This window comes from Cricetulus griseus, assembly GCF_003668045.3.
Source record: "Cricetulus griseus strain 17A/GY chromosome 1 unlocalized genomic scaffold, alternate assembly CriGri-PICRH-1.0 chr1_0, whole genome shotgun sequence".
Taxonomy (NCBI): Eukaryota; Metazoa; Chordata; class Mammalia; order Rodentia; family Cricetidae; genus Cricetulus; species Cricetulus griseus.
Genome location: NW_023276806.1, coordinates 95,164,621 through 95,190,316, shown reverse-complemented (window position 1 = coordinate 95,190,316; position 25,696 = coordinate 95,164,621). Strand labels below are relative to the sequence as shown.

The 25,696-nt window shown below is 36.4% G+C and overlaps 1 protein-coding gene across 8 annotated transcripts in view; it reads right to left on the bottom strand.

Annotated features, from left to right (window-relative positions):
• The window catches only part of Nbea (neurobeachin), a 525,226-nt gene that overhangs the window by 349,846 nt on the left and 149,684 nt on the right, over positions 1-25,696 (bottom strand). For all 8 annotated transcript variants that reach the window (XM_035451902.1, XM_035451904.1, XM_035451906.1 and 5 more), the window contains 4 exons: positions 24,334-24,464; positions 21,211-21,318; positions 16,154-16,322; positions 13,205-13,300 (listed from right to left, as the gene is read on the bottom strand). In XM_035451902.1, the coding sequence (XP_035307793.1) occupies positions 13,205-13,300; positions 16,154-16,322; positions 21,211-21,318; positions 24,334-24,464 (504 nt within the window). The remainder of the gene's footprint in view (positions 1-13,204; positions 13,301-16,153; positions 16,323-21,210; positions 21,319-24,333; positions 24,465-25,696) is intronic.

The following is a 25,696-nucleotide window of genomic DNA, read 5'->3' as shown; positions in this document are numbered from 1 at the left end:
AAATAAAAACTGACAATGCTCCAGCATATGTCTCTACAAAATTGGAACAATTTTTCAAATATTATAACATAAAGCATGTTACTGGTATACCACACAATCCTACAGGACAAGCATTGGTTGAGAGATCTAATAGAACACTTAAGGAGATGCTCAACAAACAAGCTTGGAAGACTAAACCCCCCAAACATACATTGAATAATGCTTTATTAACACTAAACTTTCTTAATGCCAATGAAAAAGCACAAACAGCTACAGAAAGACACTGGACTATGAAAAAAACTGATGAACTCAATCAGCCGGTATACTTCAAAGATGTAATAACTTCTGAATGGAAATCAGGACATGTGTTACATTGGGGTCTGGGTTTTGCTTTGGTTCCCACAGGAGAAGAAAAACTTTGGATACCACCAAAGTTGATCAAGATTCGAGTTGAAAAGGAAAAACCTCTCAAGGAGGACAAATGACAGGTATTCTACTAAGGTATATCTCATAAACTAAATAGAAACCTCCCAAAGGAAAGGGAAGTGTTTTGCTTTTATTTTCACAGGAAAACCCATCTCCAGAAGGCAGAGGACACTGCATGGTTAGACACTTAAGAAGAGAAGGTAGCTATAACCATCAAATAAAAGGAATGTGTCATACGGTAAACTTTACAGCTGTCTCTCTGAGAACTCTATTTCTCTTCATTTCCTAGTCCCTATTAAATTAAACCAATGCTAAATTTAGTGGTGGATTTGGCTTTCCTCCTCTAAAATCCAAGCATGTTATTTAACTAAACTTTATTGTTTCTGTGTTGTATCAAGAAGCCAATTGATGTAATACAAAATAAAAGAAGAATTTGGGGACTGTCTTTGTCTTTTCTTGGATCTTTCCCTCAAGGTGTGCACCCTCTCATAATTGTTATGTTCCCATGGTTGCATTCCCCAGCATGTGTACATACACAAGCAAACATTTCTCTGCTAACTGTTTATGTTTGAGTCCCACACAGCCAATTAAGACCTGCCTGACAGCAATCCCTGGACACCCTGGAAAGAAAATGGGCCACACCTCCTTGACTGCACTGGATACAACTTGCTCCATTTCAACTGACACTCAGGCCAGAGCTTCGGGTACTGACTTCAATCAAGTTGAGGATTTCAAGCGATATCTTCAATCAAGTGAATCCCATCTAGCATTGACTGGATACAATCCATTCAAGACTTTCACTATACTAACATTTTCTTCCTACAGGACCCCCAAGGCTGTCGTCATCCCATTTCAGCAGGAAGTAACTTGGAGGATGCTACACCCTCTTCCCCCTTTGTTGTCACTTAGGATAGTGTATATACCTAGTTAGGGATAGCTTCCTATTGTTTATGGTTGAGACTGGAAGGAGGTGTTCAGGTTTGGACACCTCTTTCAGATGACTCTAGGGTTTAGTTAAAATAGATAGTTAGGATGTGACATAAGCAGATTGTTGTATCTTCGTATATTTTACCTTTATGATTGTTAATTTTGGATACGTTACACTGTTAAGTTTTAATCCTCTTTTAGACTAAAAGGGGAATTGTAGGGGAAGCTGTAGCCATGCCTACTTAGGGGCCATGCTTGCGAGGGCGTGGTCAGGGTGATGCAGAGCCATATAGTGTTTTCTCTTTCGGTTTCACTTTGGTACTTGCTGGACAGACTGCTGCCACACTGGCTGGCTAGGTCGCTCTTTAAGTAAGGATTTCCCTATTAAATACCCTTGTATTTCTACCTGACTCCATATTAGTAATTTCCCACTATAGCAGTGTTTTGCAGAGTCAAGGTTCATCTCTTAGTTACTTTTAAAACTTAACTTTTAATGTAGTTTCAGTTCCTGAAGGGACCAGCTCCCCATTTCGGCAGCCATGAAAGTAACACATGCTTGCCATGACCTTGCCTTGGTCACTAGAGGTCAGATGCCTGCCTCTTGGCAAGGAACCAATCAGAAGTTAGCTGGTGGTGCTATGCTTTATGACTCTGAGTGTGCTTTATGGACAAGCGCACAGCAATGATGCACAGAGCATAGCAACCACGCTGGGAGGGCCTATGGGCCATAACAACCAATTGGCCAATCAACACAGGGCAAGTCCTCCAAGCCTGGAGGCACACAAATCCTGAGCCTGTGCGTTCCCCTAGACACTCCCCTTAGGCTGCCCTACAAGATCTCTCTGCAGCCGGTTCGAGCTGTCTTTGCGAGCCATCCGCCATGGCGGGTGGGTGAAAGACCCAAGCTAACATGGGGTTAGCTCGTTAAACAACAATAAAGCCTCACCCAGTATTCAGCAAGCTTTCGAATCCCCCTGGTAATTGGGGTGACCGTGGTCCTGGGCTAAGACCCTGGAAGCCTGAGTTTTCCGGGGGTCTAACATTTCCACATCTTAAATCAATTATCAAAAACCTTATTACAATGATCATTTTTCCTTTTATTTTGTCTTGTTTTGTATCTTTACTCTCAAAGGAAAAAATAGTTCTTGAAACATTTTTATTATAGGAAGCAACCATTAGCATTAATAATAAAATGTTGCACAAAATGACACAGAGCTAAATACATTATAACACATATGCTATAAACTAGATAAATAGCAATTTGGCTATTATATAATGGTTAAGAGTGCAGTCTTTGAAATTAGGAGTGACTTCTACTTTCATTCAGGATTTATTTATCACTACCACTGTGAATTAGGATGAGTCACTTCCATTTCTTTAGCCTGGTTCCATTATCTGCAACACAGGTACAAAATCATACATACACTATAGTGGCTTTTAACATAAGAATACATAAGAGTAAATAACAAAATATAAGATTACTACAGACTTTTTTTGTATGAATTTATTGTCAGTGTACCTGCCTTACAAGAAATGTTAAAAGAAATAGTTCAGGGAGAAGGAAAATAATACATCAGAAGCTGAGGTCTATATAAAGGAAAATCGGAAGAAGTACCCAGACATTGCATGTTTTGATTTGATTTTAATAGAGAATAGTTTGTTCAAAATAAAAACTGCAATACTGTATTTGACAATTCATACTTAAGTTTATATATATATATATATATATATATGTGTGTGTGTGTGTGTGCGCATATATAATTCTTGCATATAATGAAATTATTCAGAATTCAAATTAAGTAGATATAATCATCACATCAATTTTTGAAAAAAAAGAGAAATTACATCATCCTGTCAGTAAATATAGAAAAAGCCCTTAACAAATATCTAACTGAACTCATGAAAAAAAAAATACAACATAGTAAGCCAAAATGGAGCGTTAACTTCCTGAATTTGGTAAAGAAACTATTTAAAAGGCGAGGAAATGACATCTTACTTAAAAGAAAGAAAATTCAACTTTTCCTACTGATGCCTTTTCTTTTTTTCCTTCATTTTTTTCCATTCATTTATTTAGCTCATAAATAAAGTATGCACAATTATGATACATAATACAGTATGTTCACACTGGCATGGCTAAATTAAACCAATTAACATGTTATATCACACATATTCATCATTTTTGTTTTGAGAACACTTAAAGTATACTATCTACAACTTTTAAAATATAGCATATTGTTTTCAACCATATTTATCATGCTTTCAGTAGATCTCGAGACATCAAGAGTCCATGCCTCTTGTCCAACTGCAGTTTTATATCCTTAAACCAATCATTTCCCCATTGTTAAAAGACCCACATTGAAGCCTAATAGCCACAATTCTGCTCTCTGCTTCCATAGGTTCATCATTTCTAGGTTACACATAAAATTGAAATTGTGTGACATTTGTCTTGCAGTGTGTCACTTATTTATTTATTTTTTTGGCAAGCATATAACTTTACTACTTACTAAAGATGAAATCAAATTTGCATGCACAGGTGAGCACTCGCTGAAACACCTTGGATTCATCACATATTTGAGTTTCAATTAATACATATATATTATATATATATATATATATATATATATATATATTCCTTCTTTTTAAAATTTGAATTAGAAACAAGATTGATTTACATGTCAATCCCAGTTCCCACTCCCTCCCCTCCTCCCCTACCATTCCCCCCCAATACAAACTTTGGTGTTGCTGCTACCATCCTCATCACTGTCATATATCATCATAAAATACAGAATCCCTGCACTGTATCACTATTAGTTATTTCTTCTACTCATCTATAATCTCATCCTCTCTTCCCATATTTCCATATCTCAAGCAAGTACTTTGAGGTATTTCTTTCTGTTGAAGGTGAATTGGAAGTCAAAATAGGAAGGTAATCGGAATTTAATCAAACTGATCAAATTGCAATTTTGATCAAATTCTGACTCCACAACTATTTTTCCACAAAATAGCTACCCTCTAAAATCTGAAGAGACTGTATCTGAAAGATAGTAGTCTCACATCTGTTGCAAGGATTAAGAAACCTGTCAATTTGTCACTTGGATTGCCCTCACTCCTGCATCTACCTCTATCAACTGTTTCTTTAATCACATCAGTGCTTCTCACCAGATAGCCAGAGGTTATCTCTGAAAGATCACATTTCTTCAAACCTTATATCAAACCCATTATCAAATCCCATCCATTTGACCTTCAAAGTGTTCCCCCTAGGTTACTTTCCTCTTTATCTCTACAATCCCATCATCATTCTCTTAAGCAGTAACATCTCAAGTCAAAAGCAATAAACTCCCAAATAATCCAGTCTTCTGCGTGCCCCTCCAACATATTCTCCACTGTATCCACAATATTCTTTTAAAATTATTCTGTATACAGCTCACAGTATAATAACCCCACTTCTACAGTATCTACCCTAATTCTTGTAACTTGAAAATATTTGGTCTTATATGGAAACATAAAATTTAAGGGCCTTGAAAAGGAAGATTACCTAGGGATATTCAAGTGTGGTAACGCTAATGAGTCCTTTGAACAGAAAATCTTTCCTAATTTTGTTCCTAAGAAAGTGAGCCAACAAAAGAATGTTTTGATAATTCACCAATTAAAGACCATGAAGGAAGACTTTGAGTTAAGGAATACAACTGCCTCTAAAAGATGGAAAGGGGAGGAAACCTGGATACAAGGAAACAAAAAGGGGTTTTGCTGATGTACCAACTTTTGCCCAATATAACTCATGTTATACTTTTAACCAAAAGGTCTGTAGGATAATAAATCTGATTTGATTTAAGTTCCTAAATATTTGTTAACATTTTATGACAAAAGAAGGTTTAAAAAGAGTTCCTTAATGTAGCTTTTTATAGGTCCTACTTGCTCTGATTCCTGCCTATATATCAAAGCAAATCTGACAGTTTCTTTTTCTTTTGACTACTATATTAAACCAACAGATAATACAAAATTTTGCTGGGCATTTGGCCCATTTTCCAGCCTGCCTCCAATCACCGTCTCCATTCTTTTCCCAAACTAACCAAACATGCCTAGTTCTTGGCATAAATATCACTTCCTGTGAGACATATGCCCAAACCAAATTACATTTCTTCTCTTGAGCTTTTCAAAACTTAAAACTTTATTCCTTAATATATGCCATAATTTGCAATAGTGCATTTTATTATATGATTTCTAGAAGTATTTACCTCATATCCTAGACCATTTTTCTTCAGATAAAGACAGATATTTTCTGTTCCCTTTACATATGCTTACAATATAGTAGGTAGGAAATCACTAACTTACTCAAAATAGATATAAAGAAGGAAATTATAATTGATTGAATTATGAAGTTAACAGAAAGTATAAGAAAGGAGAGAGATGCTTTCACTAATTGAAAACAGGAAATTACATTAAACAAGTTAAGAAATCATTATGAAAAACATGATTTCAACTTTATGTAACTGAAATATATAACATTTTCAGTATTCTGAGTAGAATACCTACAAATAATGACACATTTATAAGATGAGCTATTAATCTTTAAAGCTTACTGTGATAGTAAGACAAAATGAGTGACTTTAAATCTGAAACACTGAATTTTTTATGTAAATGTACAATTTCATATAGTCTATCATATTTATAACCATACAATAAATAAAGAGCAACAAAATCTTTGTATTTCAGCTATTGTTATATGATGGGGGAAGTCCTTCTGTGTATATGTCTCTCTTATTGGTTAATGAATAAAACACTGTTGGCCAATAGGGAAGCAGGATAGGTGGGACTAGGAGAGAAGTAGAATTCTGGAAAATGAAATAGGGAGTTGCCATGTGATCCCAGAGGAGAGGACACATGAGTTTGGCGTTCTTGGTAAGATAAGACCTTGTATAAATATATATATATTAGTAGTTACGGGTTAATACTTAAGACAGAGCTAACCAATAAAAAGCCCTAGACATTGGCCAGCAGCATTGTAACTAATAGAGTCTCTGTGTGCTGTTTGGGGGCTCTGAAGCAGCACCAGGACCCAGGTGGGAATCCTGTAATAGGTATACCCTAGTTTCCTAAAACAGTACTAAAGAGGAAGTATTACAGCAACATAAGGAAGTTTTTTATGCTACAGAAAGCAAATATATTTAGATAATTACTCTTCAAATTCTGAAGTTTGAGAAGTCACAATTTTATTCCTACATAAATTTATTAGTAAATGTAATAATTATTTGCTTTATTTGTTATGTCTTTTCATTTTTAGTTATGTTTGCTTTTGTCCATCTTTTTCACATTAAGTTATGTGTTCTTTTAATTTATATGTAAGAGGTTTTTATTCATTGAAGATAATAACATTTTGCATGGGGGGGCAAGTTGGTGCATGTTTGTGTAGGTACAAGTATAAAGGGGTGCCTATGTATGCATACGAGAGCATGTGTGGAAACCAGAGGTCAACCTCAGATGTCATTCATCAGGAGCCTTCCACCTGTTTTTTTGAGACATGGTCTTTTTGGCCTGGAGCATACTGATTTGGCTAAGTCAATTGGATAGTATGCTCTATGACCTGCTTGCCTCTACCTTTCCAAGTCTAGGATTACAAGCCTGCCACCACACTGCAACCACACCCAATTCATTTTTAACCTAGATTCTGGAGACTGAACTGAGGTTGCCTGTGTGTCAACCATTTTACAGACTAAGCTATTTCCTAGCTGAAGTTATTAACAATCATAGAAATTTTAAATACTTTTTATTTGTATTTACATAAAATTTTGCTAATGTCTTTCAGACATGATATTTAAGACATTTTTAACTTTTCAAATATAAAACAAAATAAAACTTGCAGCCTGTTTATAAAGACATGGAAAACATTTTCTATATTTACATATTTAGTGTGTGTGTGTACATACATGACACTGTCTCCATGTGGGTGTAGAAATCAAAGAACAAATTGCAGGAATCAATTCTCTCCTTCTACCATGTAGACACCAGAGATAAGACCCAGGTCCTCAGGCTTGATGGCAAGGCAAGTATCTTCACCAGCCTTTTGATATTAAATATTACATCATCATCTACAAAGTTCATGGTATGTACTCATTCATATGTGGATTTTAGACATAGAGTAAAGGATTACCAGCCTACAATCCACACTGTTAGAGAAGCTAGTAATCAAGGAGGACCCTAAGAGAGACATACATGGTCCCCTGGAGAAGGGGAAAGGGTCAAGATCTCCTCAGCAAATTGGGAGCACAAGAAGAGAGGGGAAAGAGCTAGGAGAATGATAAGGGGAGAAGAGGAGGGATGTGGAGGACATGAGGGACAAGGTTGAGTCAGGAGAATAGAAGATAACAAGAATGGAGATACCATAATAGAGGGAGACATTTTAGGTTTACAGAGAAATCAGGCACTAGGGAAATGTCTGGAGATCTACAAAGATGATACCAGCTAACAATCTAAGCAACAGAGGAGAGGCTACCTTAAATGTCCTCCCCTGACAATGAGATTGATGACTGACTTATATACCACCTAATAGCCCTCATCCAGCAGCTGGTGGAAGTAGATGCAGACACCCACAACTAATCACTGAACTGAACTGGAATCCAAAGAGCAAAGGGGTCCAGACCAGGCTGGTGAAACCCACAGAAACAGCTGACCTGAACATTGGGGAACTCTTGCTCCCAGACTGATAGCTGGGATATCAGCATGGGACTGATCCAGACCCCAGGAACACGGGTTTCAATGAGGAAACCTTGGAAGTCTACAGGACCTCCTGTAGTAGTTCAGTACTTATCCCTATCATAGGTGTGGACTTTGGGAGCCCATCCCACATAGAGGGATACTCCCTGAGCCAAGACAAATGGCAGTGGGCCTAGGCCCTATCCCAAGGGATAGTCTCTGACACCCTATGGAAGGCCTCACCATCCAGGGGGAGCAGAAAGGATATATGATAGGTAGGGTTTTAGTAGGGGAGAGAGGGTGGAAGGGGAGGACAGGAGGGAGAGGGAACTGGGATTGCCATATAAAACAATCTTGTTTGTAATTCAAATAAAAAAAGAACAAAAAAGAAACTAGATTCTGAATAGCAAAATAAATAAATAAAAACAACCAATAGAATGAGAAAAATTAAAATAAATATAAGCAACTAAACAGAACTCTATAACAATAACATCATAAGACAAATAATTTCTAATAGTCATAGGATCTAAAAAGACATTTAAAAATTAAAAAGATGAAAAGTTATGCATGACAAAATGTACATCACTAATCAACTGCAAATAACAACTAAAACCACAATGAGCTATCACTTTCTTCCTGATGGAATAGTATGATCAAAATATTGAAGCATGGCATCACAAATACCAAGTAAAAAACCTGTACACAGTTACTGGACATGTGAATTAGTCTAGGCATTGTAGAAATAGTATAGAGGCACTTCTAAACAAAAATAGATAAAAAAAAATAGGGCCAGCATAGTAATCAGTAATTACAGTCCTGGTCCTATGTACAAAGCAAAGGAAATCAGTAGTTCAAAGAGATACACAATGCTCTTCACAATGTTCAAGGTGTGAAATAAACAGAGGACTAAATAGAAAAAAAGACTTACATATAAATGATGGAATATTATTCAGCCACAAAACATCAATAAAATCTATTAATTGTGAGAAAGAAGACAAACTCAAAGGCATTGTATAAAATGATTTTAAGAAAGCAGATGTGAGCCAAACTCCTGGAGTTCAGCTGTAGAGAGGTGGGAATAATGAGCAAAGGTCTCAAGACTGTGATGAAAAAACCCACAGAAACTGCTGACCTGACTATGTGGGAACAAGTCTGACAGCGGGGGAACCTGCATAAGACCAAAGTAGGCCCCCTGAACATGGGTGTCAGTTGGGGGGTGGGCTTGGGCAGCCTATGGGGCTGTTGGCAGTGGAACCAGTATGTATCTCTAGTGCATGAACTGGCTTTTTGGAGCCCATTCCCTTTGGAGGGATATCTTACTCAGTCTAGGGACAGGGGCGGGAGGGGGGCAGGTAGGTTCTGTCCCAGATGATGTGACAGACTTTGATGTTCCCTCAGGGGAAGCCTCACCCTGTCTGAGGAATGGATGGGGATGGATGCGATGGGGACATGGTGGGGGGAGTGGGAAGACAGGAGGGAGAAGAAAATGCAATTGGTATGTAAAATAAGATTGTTTTCAATTTAAATAAAAATGTGGAAAAACTGGGAAAAAAAGAAAGCAGATGCAAAAAGATGAATACCACATGTTCTCAGTCCTATGTGCAATTTAGAAATGGACAATTCACTGATATAGAGAATGGAATTATTACCAGAAACTGGGAAGAAGTTATTCAAAGGATACACAGTTATAGAACTGCATAGATATATTTTACTACAAGGTAACTACAGTTAATAGTAAGATACTGCTGTCATAAAATTTATGAAAATGGGTTTTAAATATCCAATCAGTTCTAATGTTTATCACAAAAATATGACCCACATATCACTGAGTGGCATGTGAAGAAGTTTGGTGCAATCTTCCCACATTGTATATAACTCTTAAAACATCACAGTTTTCATCAGTTAAGAAATCAAATAAATGAAGAGTCATTGCTACCCTCTGGAAGTACTCATTCTACTAAACCATAAGCAGAAGAAAGGAAGTAAGCTGAAATTATGTTCCAGAAGATGGCAGTGGGGAATAGGCAGCTACAATTATATCTGTAACTTCACTTTATTACATCACAGACAAAGAAAATGGCTGAAACAAAGAACAATTCAATAAAAGAAATGCAAATATGTTTTTAAAAAATATTTACGTATCCATTGTTTTATGAGTGTGTGTTCCTGAGTAAAATATATGATGCAACACATGCATGTTGGTACTTGAAGAGCAGAAAATAGTATCAGATACTCTAGAACTAGAGCTACAGGCAGTTGAGAGATGCCTGATGTGGGTCCTGAGAATCAAACCTTGGTCCTGAGAACAGAACTCATATCTTCTGAAAGGACAGAAAGTGCTCTTAATTGCTGACCTTCCTATCCAGCTCCACTAACAATGAGAATATAAATATTTGAAACTTTTGACATGATAAGTTTTTTAACCAGTTAACATATTTAACCCAAGTTAAACTAAAAATGATACAGCTCTTAGAATATCATGTATTAACATGTTTTGTTTTAGTTCAAAAAGAAGTGTCAAAGAAGTTTGTTGCTGGATGACAATTCAAGAGTTGGGATGCTTATTTTAAATTTATTTCCAAAAATAAAACAAGAAATACATCCTAGGTGCAAGAGGCATAGCTCAGTGGTAGAGCATGAAAGGAGGTATCTATTACATCCCAAGTTTAGCCCCCAGCACCACAAATCAATCAAAATATGCTAGCATTAGCCAATTTTTGTGTGGAATATTTAACTATGCAAAGATGTGTTGCATTTGTTTAATTAGGTAAAGATGTGTTGCTGTTTTACCTAGACTACCTAAGGCACCTTCAACAGTGAGGGAGGAGGTATAGGCAGAACTACTAGGCAGGGGAGTAAGGAGGAGGAGGAACTGAGGCTTGGGAGAAGAAAGAAAAAGAAACTCTAGGGAGACACCAGGGGCCAGACAGCCAAACAAGGAGGAAGCAGGAAATTAGGACATACAGAATGAAAGAAAGGTTAAAAAGCACCAAGGCAAAACATAAATGAATAAAAAAAGGTTAAATTAAGTTAAAAGAGCTAGTGGGACAAGCCTAAGCTTAGGCTGAACATTTATAATTAATAAGGCTCCTTGTCTTTATTTGGGAGCTTTTTGGTGGCCCAAAGAAAATTCCAACTACAAATCTCAGTATTCAATCTTCAACAGTAACATTAACAACACAAATAGTCTTATTCTAAATAGTGGAAAGGACTGTAGATCCATGACTTCTCTGACTGTATCTTCCATTACAGAAAGATACAAATTAAAACATTCTATAAAAGCCATGGAATAGACACACACATACACACACACACACACACACACACACACACACACACACACACACACACACCACCCACCCAGGTTTGGCTGTCTTGGAACTCAAAATGTAGGAAGATCAAGCTGGCTTTGAATTCACAGAGATCCATCTGTTTCTATCTCCCAAGTGCAGGAATTAAAGGTGTATACCCACATGCCCAACTATATTCTAACTTTCATGTTGCTTTTTGATCCTGGTTACATGTAAAAACATTGTCATTCTCTACTTGGAAATACAGAATTCATGAACATGTTTTAGAACTTCACCAAAAAGCCAGTCCTATTCATCTTCAAAAAATAAAATCACACTGGCTTCTTGTCCTGTAGAAAAATTGTTTACTTGTAGTTCTGTTGTCACCAATAGTTTTTCCCTAAATAACCACAACACTACAGTATACAACAGCAGTTAAGATCATTTACCATCCTGCCAGTAATGCCAGTAAGACGGGTAAGTTAACATCATTAACCTGGAAGTAACTTTTTTTATTATCATTCCAAAAATTTTTAGATAAGCTTAATGTTGCAACAGTGAGAATTTCCTGATGAGCATGGATATTCCAAAGCAAACTCCTTAAGTCTTGGAAATTACTCTAGAAGATTTTCAGTCACTCAGGAATACATTTATTCACAAACAAACCCCACACAATGTTTATGTTACTAATTTGCTCAAAGAAAATTTCATTTCACCACAATGTTAAAAAGCCCATTACTCCCTGCCCACTCAAAAATATGAGAACTCATGCAGGTATAATAAAAAATACTTTGCTAGTATTACTCTAAAGTTGTCAAGACATCATTAGTTAGGTATGGAATACATCAAACATATGGTATATGGTATCTGGGGCTCAGTGTCCTCCTCAAAACTCATTCCAACTGTCAGCAGAAATCACTGTCTACTCAGTTCAGGCCTCAATTTCACATTTTCTTTCTTAGTTCCTATAAGTTGCTATCAGGGGCTTGCTCACAATTTACAATGTGTCTCTGAATTCCTCTTTTGCAACCTGGATCATCACTATTGCATATGAATGTGACTAACAATGTAACCAATTACAGGAGAAAAACCCATTACATTCAACACCCCATGAGTTGTGCAAGGTGGGCACACAGGAAAATCTTGGGACCACTGAAGGGAGAGCTCTGCCTCCTAAAAATCTGGTTTTTCTGTTAATAGGAACAAAGACATCATCATTTTGGCTGCTGTATTTTTCATCTCTGACATTTTGGTGATATTTTTCATTATCTGGGCTCATTCTCTCTTCACTGTTTTCATTGAAACACATCTTAAATACACTTCCAATGGTTGTTGTTTTAATGCCTTTATTTGTAATATTTATTTTTCCTTACAAATTTATTTATTTATTTTCTTTTCTGCTTATGCTTGAATTTTCTAGCCTCTTAACATGCTTAGTAATGTATTATTGGATATTTAGCATTTAATTTCATGCATTTTTTCATGCAAGACTTTTCTGCATCCCTTTAAAGAGTATTAAGACTATGTTCTGACTAGACATCAAATAATCCATAGAACCCATAGGACAGTTTGTCCAGAGTACATTCAGTCTTTCTTTTTCTAAGTTAATCTACAGTATGCTACATTTTAGACTAACTTATCTACAGTACTGTGGTATGACTGCTAACATCTATTGTAGGCTAGCATAGTGAAACAATACATTAGGTACCCTCATTTGAAAATGTTAACCCAAGAAATATAATGGAATGCAACAAAAGCTATAACTAGTTCTCAGTAGCCACATTATAAGAAATATAACACACCTTCTTTATAAATAATTACACCATGAATATTTATTTTAAAACTCATGAAACAAGAATACCAAGTGAGTCATGAGAGGATGTCAGTATTACCTTTGTAAAATGAGTGGGTAAAACTCTGCTCAGGCATTAGCTTGGCAAGAAGTCCGTGATTCAAACTTGGATGAGGGATAGACGGTATGACCACAACTGTGGAGAAAACCATGAAACCATATTTGATAAGGAAAACAACAGTAATGCAGTCCACATCAAAGACTCATGACATTTCTATATTACTGCAACAAGCACAAAATACTAAAGAACATATCTCTGGGGGAGGGAAAAAGGGGTTTTAACAGAAAGCAACTAGGCAATATACTCACTGACAAGAGTACTTTTAGCAACATAAAAACAGATACACAGTGTTTAGCTGTGGGTGTCTGTTTCTACTTCCACCAACTGCTGGATGAAGGCTCTAGGATGGCATATAAGTTAGTCATCAATCTCATTATCAGGGGAGGGCATTTAAGGTAGCCTCTCCTCTGTTGCTTAGATTGTTAGTTGGTGTCATCTCTGTAGATCTCCAGACATTTCCCTAGTGCCTGATTTCTCTATAAACCTATAATGTCTCCCTCTATTACGGTATCTCTTATCTTGGTCTCCTCTATTCTTCCCCCAACTCAACCTTCCTACTCCCTCAACCTTCCTCTTCTCCCCTTCTCATTCTCCTAGCTCCCTTTCCCTTCTCCCCATGCTCCCAATTTGCTGAGGAGATCTTGACCCTTTCCCCTTCTCCAGGGAATCATGTATTTCTCTCTTAGACTCCTCCTTGTTTACTGAATGGGAATTCAATTATAGAAAAGGAGGAGTGATAAGCAAAGTGGTCCAGACCAGGCTGGTGAAACCCACAGAAACAGCTGACCCCAACAAGGGGGAGCTCTTGGTCCCCAGACTGAAGCTGGAAAACCAGCATGGGACTGATCCAGACTCCATGAACCTGGGTGGCAATGAGGAGACCTTGGAAATCTATGGGGCCCCTTGTAGTAGATCAGTACTTATCTGTAGCATAGGAATGGACTTTAGGAGCCCATTCCACACAGAGGGATACTCTCTGAGCCTAGACACTGGGATGGGCCTAGGCCCTATCCCAAAGGATATGACAGACTATGAAGAGCCCCTATGGAAGACCTCACCCTCCCTGGGGAGCACAAATGGTATGGGATAGGTAGGGTGTTAGTTGGAGTGGGGGGGGGAGGAGAGGAGGGAGAGGGAACTAGGATTGACATATAAAACAATCTTGTTTCTAATTCAAAAAAAGAAAAAAAGACACACAGACCAGAAACCTAGACCTAGAAGGTTCACTATAATAGTGTTCATTTTATACATATATGAAAACATACAGGAAAGATGTATGCTTTAAAAGAACATCAACCTGAATGGCAAGGTGATGTTTAGTTGGCAGAATAAAATTAAAACAATAGTGTTGTAATGAAATAGTGTGACCTGCAACGACAAAATCCTGTGACTAAAATGTGATCCTTTGTCTCTTTAACAGCAGTAAAAAGCAAATGAGGTTGCACTGGTTTAATCACAAATCTACTCACTTTTAAAACATCCATTTATAAAGCGTATGTGTTGACTTAGTAAAGAATATCACCCATAAATTAATCCAGTAACATACCTACAGTATGCTACATTTTAGACTTATTTAGCTGCACTACTGTGGCATGACTGTTAACATCTAGTGTATGCCAGCACACTGAATATTAATACAGTGGATTAAGTAGCCTTAATTTGAAGACGTTAATTCAAGAAATATAATCGAATACAAGAACAAAAGCTACATCTACTTCACAAGAAATACCTATTGAGTTAGCAAGATTATAGTGCAAACAACAGGGAATCTTGATGTACTTGGTCAGAAATGCACATGATTAGTTGCCACAAAGCATATAGTTTTCAAGCATAGTAGTAAAGGCCAACTGTTGGATCATGATCCAAGAATGGATTTGTGTGGAGAATTCTGAGTGTTTATGAGAACACTTCAAGAAAACAAGAGTCTTGTGACCTCAGTTTCTTTAAAACACAGAATTGTTCTTGGAATGTGTTTTGGTGCTCCTCACAAGTATAGCAGATAGGAGTGAGTTTACTTCAGATTGCACATTATTGATTGCTGCTATTATTCAATCAAATGTTTAAACTATCCTTTATATGCCTTGATGGAAAAACATGATTTTGCCATGTGCAGCTTGTACTTGTGATTGTATACCCTTTAACTAATGAGAAGTTTACTCATGTGACCTTTTCTTAACCCATATAGAATAAATTTCCTGAAGCTATGGATAAAGTTGGCTACTGAATGAGACTTTAGTCTGCCTCATTCACCAGTGGCTCCATTCTCCCAGATACCACTGCCTCTAGAGTGGACATAGACAATAACGCAATATCTCCTGTCATGTAAGTATTTTGCAAATGAGGTCAATACAACCCAATGTTGCTTTTCCTTAATTCTTTTAGCTAAAACTACTTGGTATGAACTTTTTCTAACTTGTACAAAATTCAAAGTGTTTTTTGAATATTATATAGTTGATATAATACTTAGATGCTGAATTAAGTGTTCACTTAGTAGCAAGAAGAGAATGAGGGAGGGAATATTTGAGTTAGTCTGTAAAGACTGGCATTTTATCTTATTTTTTTTTTAATTTGAACAACTATACGAGTACCTCCTATTTTCATTCTTATAAAAGTTTCACAAGATGTGTGTTGAAAAGCATGAGCCCCTTGCATATTAAATAACATAATCTAATGATTTATATTCATAAACAGAAAATAGTAACCCCAAAGCTGCACTCACATATGAGAATGATAGGAAATATTTACAGACATATCCAGTATATTTGTGTCAATCTACAAATATTGAATCAGCAAGTCTACCAATTCTGTAAATATCTAAAATTTCTCTAAGTAAGTACAGTTCAAGCATGTATACATGTATTAGAGAGAGAGTAGGAAAGAAACAAATACTAGTGCAATGCCAAATAATGAAAACCAAGTACTAATTACCTGTACTTGTTGGCGAATTTATTTCTTGTCTGATGTTTCTACCTGGTTGGCTTCCAGTTCTCACGGTCTCTCTCTGGGGTTCTAGTATGTCCCGATACTTAGATACCATCAGAACAGAGATGAAGTAAACAACAGCCAGAGCTAAGAACTGTGCTTGCTTGCTATCATCCTGTGTAAAATAAAAAGGCAGTTTGACACTAAAAACATTTAAGATATAAATTCACAAAATATAAGAAACTATTCTTTTGTTATTAGACCTTAAACTTTGATTTAAAAGTTGCTGGGAGGAGGGCTAGGGAAATAACCAGTAGTTAAAACTCTCGCTCCTCTTACAGAGGACTGGAGTTCAGTGCCTACCACCCACATCAGGTGGTTCACAACAATCCAAAACTCCATTTTCTGATGATCTGACATACTCTTCTGGCTTCTTTGGACACCAAACATACATGGCCAACACAGGCACATTTACACCATAAACAAACAAACAAACAACGTTTGGAGCTAACCCAGATGGTTTACTGGGTAAAGACACCTGCATTTGATCCTAGGCACACACATGGTAGCAGAAAACACTATAAAATTGGCCTCTGACCTTTGCCCATGCACTGTGGCAAGTGAGCATGTGTGAGGATGCTATGCATAACACACACACACACACACACACACACACACACACACACACACACACACTATAAATTCAAAGAACATTAACAGTTTTTAACTAAATTGTTATTTACTAATACCCTGTTAAAGATACACACAAATGATCTAAATGTTTCATCTGAGTTATAGGTTGAAATAATTTTAAAAGGTAAGATTTTGTTAAATGTGCTACAAATTATCACCCTGTTCTTTTACCATCTTTATCTGTATGACTTTCTTATAAAACATGCAGATGAAAAATTAATGTCCTGAGATTTTAAAAAATATCAGGATTTGAGCATTATAAACATGGTTAATAGAGAAAAATTACCACTAGAAAACACTCTACTACCTGAGCAAGGGACTATGTGGATTGAAGATGGCAGAGAAACGTAAACAATGGCAATCATAAAATAAGAATTTCATGCAATCCCATTGTAAAAACAGAATGTTATTTGGTAACCTTTGTGATGAATAAAGTTCTGATTGCATTAATAGGTAAAAAGACATAACAACACAGTTTTTCTGGAAGGGAAAATGAATTCTCAAATGCTAAAGATATTTGAGGTGCTCTCATTTCCATATCTAATGATGAAATAGTATTCTTCCAGAGTACAATAAAGTAAGAAAAGGTCTTTAAAAAAATAGGACAATAGTTTGTAGAGGCATTAAGGTCTGGCAGGAAAGAAAACATTGTAGCAGGTTTGTTACCTCAAAATACAATGAGCTGCCTACAGCCAAAAGCTGAGATAAGCATCTCTAGGGGAAAAATATGAAGGCTAAGACAGAAGACATCTCAATACATCCTTGTTAGACTGTATCTGGTAAACTTTTGATTAGCTAGTAAGACTATTTCCAAACCAAAAATATAGTAAGCAGCAACTGGACAGCAGGACTAAAATAAGAAAAAGAAAAATAACTTTCAATTCTAGTTACTTCATTAATGAACAGTCTATATTTACTATGCCATTTAAGCAAAATCCAAACATGACTCAGAATTTATGTAATTTGTAGGAAAGAAAACAAATTTTGTTATGCTGAAACAGACTTAAGATTTATAAAAACAGAAAAATGATAAAATAACAGCATTTAATTGTGAGTGACAAAAAGCTTTACAGGGATAAATTTTTATGAGGTGTTTGAAGTACATACTGCTATTATTTCCATGCCGATGGACTAATACAAACAGAAGTGACAAAAATCAAACACTTAAGCAGTTATTGCAAAGGAAAATGAAGCACAATACAACTAGCAAAAGACTCCATCCATGAATGAATTCACATACAGCCGGAGCTGTAGCAGACCCTACTTGCCACAATGCTGTTTCTACCACAGGAAATTCTGTTCCATGCAATTGGAGAACATTCAGTAAATACATGCAGAATAAATGAATACAAGCTACCATATAAGCACCACTGTGACCTGCAGTTAGTAGCCAATTTACATCTCCTTCCTAACTGGCATGAAAAGAGTTGCATTTTGTGTTTAAACCAAAGATTTCAAGCCAACCGCACTGTTTATTTCCAGTGTCTTTGGAAATAAAGTACCATATAGACAGGAGCCAAACACCTCAAGAATGACTAAATTTTATACAAATAAGTGATGTTTAGAGGTATTTATTATTATAAAGACATGAATTCTGTTTTTCCTGTCTGTGTATTCTTGGTTTCTTTTCCCCAATTTGAATAAATAACTGGTTAGCACTGAAATGCCTTAAGATTTTAATGCACATACTGGGGTGATGCAAAGTAATCAAAGTACTTTTTTAAGTATTAAATTCACTAAATTTTATGTCATTTGAGATACAGGTGATCTAATAAAATTCAGTCTCTGGTGGGGACAGTAAACGAAATGAATTTGCTCATAATTTCATTTTATTTGAGAGCATTTTAAACAAAGACTTTCTTTTTTAAAAAATTCAGAAATCTTAAAATCTTAGTGTGTAATGTGCATACAAGAGTCAGATGACAACTCTCCTGCAAGTTAAGTCTGTTCCCTCCTACCACCTTGTGGGATCTGGGGATTGAATTTAGGCCATCAGTCCTGCAAGCAAGCACCTTTACCAATTGTTGAGTCATCTAACTGATCAGATTGTTTTTAAGCAATGTTTTCCTCTTCCCACACAGAAAATTCTTCTCCTTCTATACAGGTAATAGATACTTTGTTTCACTACCGTCCATACCCTCAGAAGTCCTTAAAAAGCACAATAATCCCAATCTCTAAATTTAAATATGCATATACACATATGTACAGTCTATAATTCTAAAAATTTTATGTGCTTGGAAAGCAAAACAGCTGGAAATTTTTTTGAGGAAGCACCAAAGCCCCTGCCCTAAAATTTCTGTCAAATACTCAATTATTTGTCCTCTGAAGACACACACATTAACACACACACACACACACACACACACACACACACACACACACACACACACACACAGAGGTAATGTGTATATGTATATTTCCTAAAACCTAATCTGAGGTCTGATACGTTTCAGAAATTAAATAGACTAAATGTGACTTATTTTATAAAAACTTTGAAACTAGAGTAGAATTCTTATCATTAATAAATACAACCAACTAACACACTAACAATTGTAAAAGCACTTCCAAGGTCCCAGACTATTTTATGTGAGAGCTGCATTTGGAATCTAGAAGCATGTTGAAAAAAAGGTTAACACTGATTCCACACACGTGTGTTGTCAATCTCACACAGACCTGCCGGATGCTATGCAAGAATACTATTACATAATGTCAAGTACAGGGTTGTGAGACATTGATATTGGAAAGAGTTTTTTCTTTTTTCTAATATAGTAGTGAAGAACAACAAGGGTTGTCCAATTTATCCTTATACAGCAATAATTACATAGAAGAGCCTGATTCCCCCAATATCATTTAAGTTTTAGTAGACTTAATACTGAAAATCTTTTTCATTTTCATTCTGTTATCCACTGATGATACATTTTAATCATGTTCTTGATTTATGTTACATATTTTGTATTTATTGCTTAAGTCTGCTGTGTTTTCTTATTTATCTTTTCAGCTATTAATTTTCCAAGTGATTTATAAGAATTAATATTTTTCTATCATATATCCACAGCATGAAACATCACACCACATGGCTTAGACTTATTGCAATCACACTGTAAACAACAAAGCACTCCATTTAATTGATTGCTATGTTTGACATATACATTTCAAACATACAGTTCTTTAAATATTCCTTGAATCATTAACTATAATTAAACCACAGGATCTAATCTGACTGGTTTATAAAGCCTATATCAAAAACTGCTATTATTGCTTAATCTGCTATGAAACACTGTACTTCTACACAATTCATAAAATGGTCAATCTTATTTTTAATTGCCTTGAATAAGAAGTCATGGATTAGACATTTCCAATAAACCCTGCTTAAGCTATTTCTTTCTTTGAATGTTATTAAGCTTTCTAATTAAGATTCCTGCAGCTACCATCATTTGTGAAAGTAGGGGCCAGTGAGATAGTTCAATGGGTAAAAGCTTTTACTGCTCAGCCTGGATATCTGAGTTCAATCCCTGGAAACCTCATAAAGGTAGAAGGTAAGAATGGGCTCCACAAAGTTGTTCTCTGACCTCCACGTGTACTCTGTGCTATTAACAACTCCTTTCACATGCATCATGAGCACATACATAGACAATAATAATATTTTTTAAATGAAATAAAGCACCTTCCCATACCCAAAGGCAACTTCCATTAATACCTGATGAGGTAACTTTTTATGTCTAATAGGAAACATTGAGAATAACAAAATATTTATTATGTGGAAATGGAGTAAAGAATATAAAAAGCAGGACCGATGACCTAAGATATAGTCAAAGTTAGTGCTTCAAGGCTATCTCTAATTTGGAATATGAAATAAATCTCAAATTTTCTTATCATTTGTATAAGCCCTAGAGTATGCACACGTGTGTGCTTTCCTGTGAGTGTGCATGCATGTGGAGATCAGAGGTTGACACTGAGTGTCTTCTATTACTCTGTATTTTTTCAGACAGAGGTTCTCACTGAATCTGAGAAACTTCCTCTGCTCCTCCAGCGCTGGAGTTACAGATATGCAGCATGATGCATAGATTCTGTGTAGGTGCTAGGGATCTGAATCCAGGTCCTCATGCTTTCTGCAGAAGGCACTTTTACACAGTGAGCCAATTCCCAGGCCTGTACACATCATTTTTAAAAGTAAATTATCAATAAGCTTTTGGAAAAAACTAAGGCTCAACCATTTTATCACCAGAAATATGTAATATATATCCAGACAAGAGGATAATTGGTAGTGATAACAATTCTTTACAAATTTTACAGTTTAACCTTCAAAGCTGGTTTTCTTGTGATTGTTACTGTTTGATTTTTCAAGGAAGACAAGCAGATATGTAACTTACCACATCTCGAAAGACAACAGCACGAAGGCGATTGATATCAACGTCCTGAAGAAGTCTATCGGGATCCTTGATAGGAGAAAGGTTACCTGGAACATTTTCTAAGGGAGTCTTTAAAACAAAAGAGAATTATTAAGAAATACCATATTCTAGAAAATACCATATTCTAGAAAAACATCATTTGTTTTCTGCTGTAGACTGATCTTCCCACATCATTTCCTGCCTCCTCACTAAACTAGAAATTAGTGACAACACAACTAGCACAGAGCTTATTTTCTGTTCTCTGCTAATTTGCTATCAACACAGGTGCCTCTATGGTCTCATAAACATAGTAAGGCTGGGTAGGGAAAAAAATGATCTTGCCTTTCAGATGAACTGAGTGTAAGTCTCTGCTATCTGGCTTAATGTTTATTACTAAAATTTACACTTAATAAATGCCTTTAATTCTCTTAATTTATTCATCATGAATATATATATATATTTATGAGATTAACATATTGCTATCTAACATTATGCAATTGCATATGTAGTCACTTCATGATCATTTTTAAAAGGTAAACTCTAAAACGAACTTAGTCGTAACTCACTATAGATGACAGACATTAGAGAATATATCATTGAAACAATTTTCTGTAGTTGAAGAAACAAAAATCTAAGGATTTTAGATAATACATTCATAACATAAATTAGAAAGTGCATCAAGTTACTCTGGCTCAATCTAGTGTATTTTCAATTACTCAATGTGCTAAGAATGTTTTCGACTAAATCTGACAATGTATGCATATAAATTGTAAATGACGCCAGTTTTGCACATAACAGGTATGTGCTTGCAGTCCAACTCCTAACTCTCTGCAGATGCCACTGTGGTTTTTCATCCCTAAAGGATGCTGTGAAACTCCTGTGGAACATGGTATAGGAAAAAGATCAGTATTTGAAGGTTGATAGTTACATGGTTTCCATTAAAATCATCAAGCTTATCCACTCTATGTGAAATTGTAACTGCACCATATTCAACTGGATCACCTAAGTGATACTTTTCCCATGGGATAATTATGAAAAGTTACATATAATTTATGGAATAGATTAATCTACTGCACGTGTCGGAAACTAGGACTTCTTCCCTCTATTCAGCAACATTCCCTGAGCTTGGCCTAATGTTTGGCTGTGGGTCTCTGCTTCTGTTTCCTTCAGGTACTGGATGAAGGCTCTCTGATGACAATTGGGGTAGTCACAAATTTGGGACTGACCTAAGCATTCTATCTATATACATGTAACAATTGTGTAGCTTGGTCTATTTATGGGACTCCTAGCAGTGGGAACAGGGGCTGTCCCTAATGATTTGGCTGGATCTTGGGAACTTATTCCTCATACTGGAATGTTTGCCCAATCTAAATACAAGAAGAAATGCTTAGTCTTACTGCAACTTGATATGACATGTTTTGTTGATACCCATGGGAAGCCTGCCCCTTTCTGAGCAGAAACAGAGGAGCAGATTGGGGCAGGGAAAGTGAATGGGAGAACAGGGAAGGGAAACTGTGGTAGGGATGTAAAATGACTAATTAAATAAAAAAAGAAAGAAAAGTACAGATACAGTCAAGACCTAAGCCTCTCCCAAGCAAAGGATTACTTATACTCATTCTAAGTGTTAAGAGGAGCAAGAGGCATCAGTAGCATATAAATGTTCACCAACTCACTCCAGGAACCTCTATGTATTTCAATACATTATTTTTCAATTTTAATTAAACATCATATAAGTTAAGATTATTATTAACTTAAAATACTAACATTAAAATACTAGATAACTGAGACATGGAAGACAAGGAAATTTGCCTCAATCCTCTCCACTAAGTGGCAGAATCCAGAATATATCTCAGAAACATTTCTTTACAACTTATAGTACCACAATTGCTCTAAAGGCACAGAGATGTACAAGATATGGCCACCACCCTCTAGTACCTAGCCCTTTAATATGTCTATGCAGTGACTATGAGCCAGACTGCTGACACATTAATACTTAACTTCTCAAGCAATGCAGATCACTATGGAGTCTTCTCACCAGTAAAATAATATGTGGGTCAGATTTCCCTGACAACAGTGAACAAGAAAAGAGGCTGGAACACTGCAAATAACTAACAGACTTTATGTATGTGCAGTTGGCTTAGCAGAAATTATAGCAATACAGAGTAATGGAACTTAGGAAACCAATTAAGTTTCTATGTTATGTCTTCAATTGTTGAGCAAAAAATTACTGTGTCAATGCTGAACATTTAATTATAAGTTCAGTGAGTAATAACAAGATATGCTAGTTTTACTGAAACCATCAGAGGAGTTGTCCCTAGACTAGAGCACAGTAATGGTGTCAGGAGAGCAATGAAAGAGGTATCTTGATAGAGAGGACCATTATGGGGTTAGGCAGAAACTTGGTGCCAGGGAAACTCCCAGGAATCTACAAGGATAACTCCAGCTAAGACTCCTACCAATAGTGGAGAGGGTGCCTGAATTGGCCTTCCCTTGTAATCAGACTGGTGTAGCTTGTCTTTTGTGTAATCAGACAATTGTGTAGCTTGGTCTTTTGTGGGGTCCCTAGCAGTGGAACCAGGACCTGCCCCTTATGCATGAGCTGGCTCTTTGAAATCTGTTCCCTATGGTGGGATGTCTTGTTCATCATTGATGCATGGGAAGGAGCCTGGCCCTGCCTCAACATGATATGCCATGCTTTGTTGATGCCCATGGGAGGCCTTAACTCATCTGAACAGAGATGGAGGAAGAGTGGATGGGGCAGTGGAGGGGGGCATTAGAAGGGAGGTAGGGAAAGGGAACGAAGAGGAGGAGGGTGGGAAAACTGTGTTTAGTATGTAAAATAAATTTTAAAATGATGAATTAAAAAAGAAATCTCCATTGCTTTGTGTCAATGTAATAATTAAGAACTCTATCAGTAGAAATTACTAGAACCTTCTTCAATAACATACAAGTGAAAATCTTAAGAGATTAGGTAACCTTGCAGATACAACCAAAAAACAGAGAAGTCAGTACCAGAGCATCAAGCCTATGCCATTTTATGGACCATGATACATTGTTCTCACAAATGAAAAAGGACTGCACATTACAGAGGAAATGGCTGATTACCTTGGATGCTGCTGTGGCAGTCACACTTTGGGGAGCTTCCTGAGGCTTACTGCTTCCATGAGAAGATTTGTTTCCCCTGTCTCTCTGTCTCTGTCGACACTCTAAACAGTTTCTTACAGCTACACAACAAACTAAGAAACCAGAAATATATTAACATAAATTGTTGACATGGCTATATAGAAAAATGTTTTAAATTTACTTTTTTCATATTTTTTTGCTATAGATTATTACTTTTAAAATTAGGTTAAGTTAGCCAGGCGTTGGTGGCACACGCCTTTAATCCCAGCACTCAGGAGGCAGAGGCAGGCAGATCTCTGTGAGTTCGAGACCAACCTGGTCTACAAGAGCTAATTCCAGGGCAGCCTCCAAAGCCACAGAGAAATCCTGTCTCGAAAAAAAAGTAGGTTAAGTTTAAATTATGAAATATAATAATGAAGGTACAATACATATGGAATGCATTAAATAAAATATTCATGTACTCTCAGTCAAAAGAAACAGATCACCATGGCCTTTCAAACTCCCCAAATAAGTCTTCCTAATTCTATAATTTCCATCAGTCACTATTACAAATGCTCTGTATCACAACTTAAAATGCATATGGGAGCTGTTGAGGAGATGGTACAGTGGCATTTGCTGTAGAGGCATGGGCACCTGAGGTCATATCCCTTGCATCCATATAAAAAGGCAGGTATGATCACTAATACTTGAAACCCCAGTAATATAAGAGTACACCCTATATAGCTCCAGGTGCAGTGAGAGACTTTGTCTCAAAGGAATAAAGTGGAGAATGACAGAGAAGGATACTGGACATCATCTTCTGACTTCCACACATGCTTACACTGGTAAGTATACACACACACACACACACACACACACACACACACACACATATATATATATATATATATATATATATGCATACATATATGCTCATATGCTATACATACATGCAGTCATACATAATACAAATTCATAGCAGTCTTTAAAATATTTAATAAGGCTCTGTCCTTGTTTCACCTATCTTGGAGACTCCACAGAGCACACCCTCTCACTTCAGGCATCATCCACTCTAACGGTTATAATAGCTATCTGCACAGCAGGAAGAGTTTACACTCTTATCACTGGCATACAATCATTATCTTAGGAAATATACAGATTTTGGGTCACCATTTCTCTCAATTCCTTTCTGACTTCCTTTGATAATTAATACTGGCCATTAGACTCATGCATCTCCTATTCTAGGTAAGGGCTCTGCTATATACTATATCCTTAGTTGTTTGCAGCCCAAGGACACAAACAAGGTTCACAAAGAGTCTACATCAAAACCATTTCAATGGTACCAGTTTTACTGGTTTTTTAATAT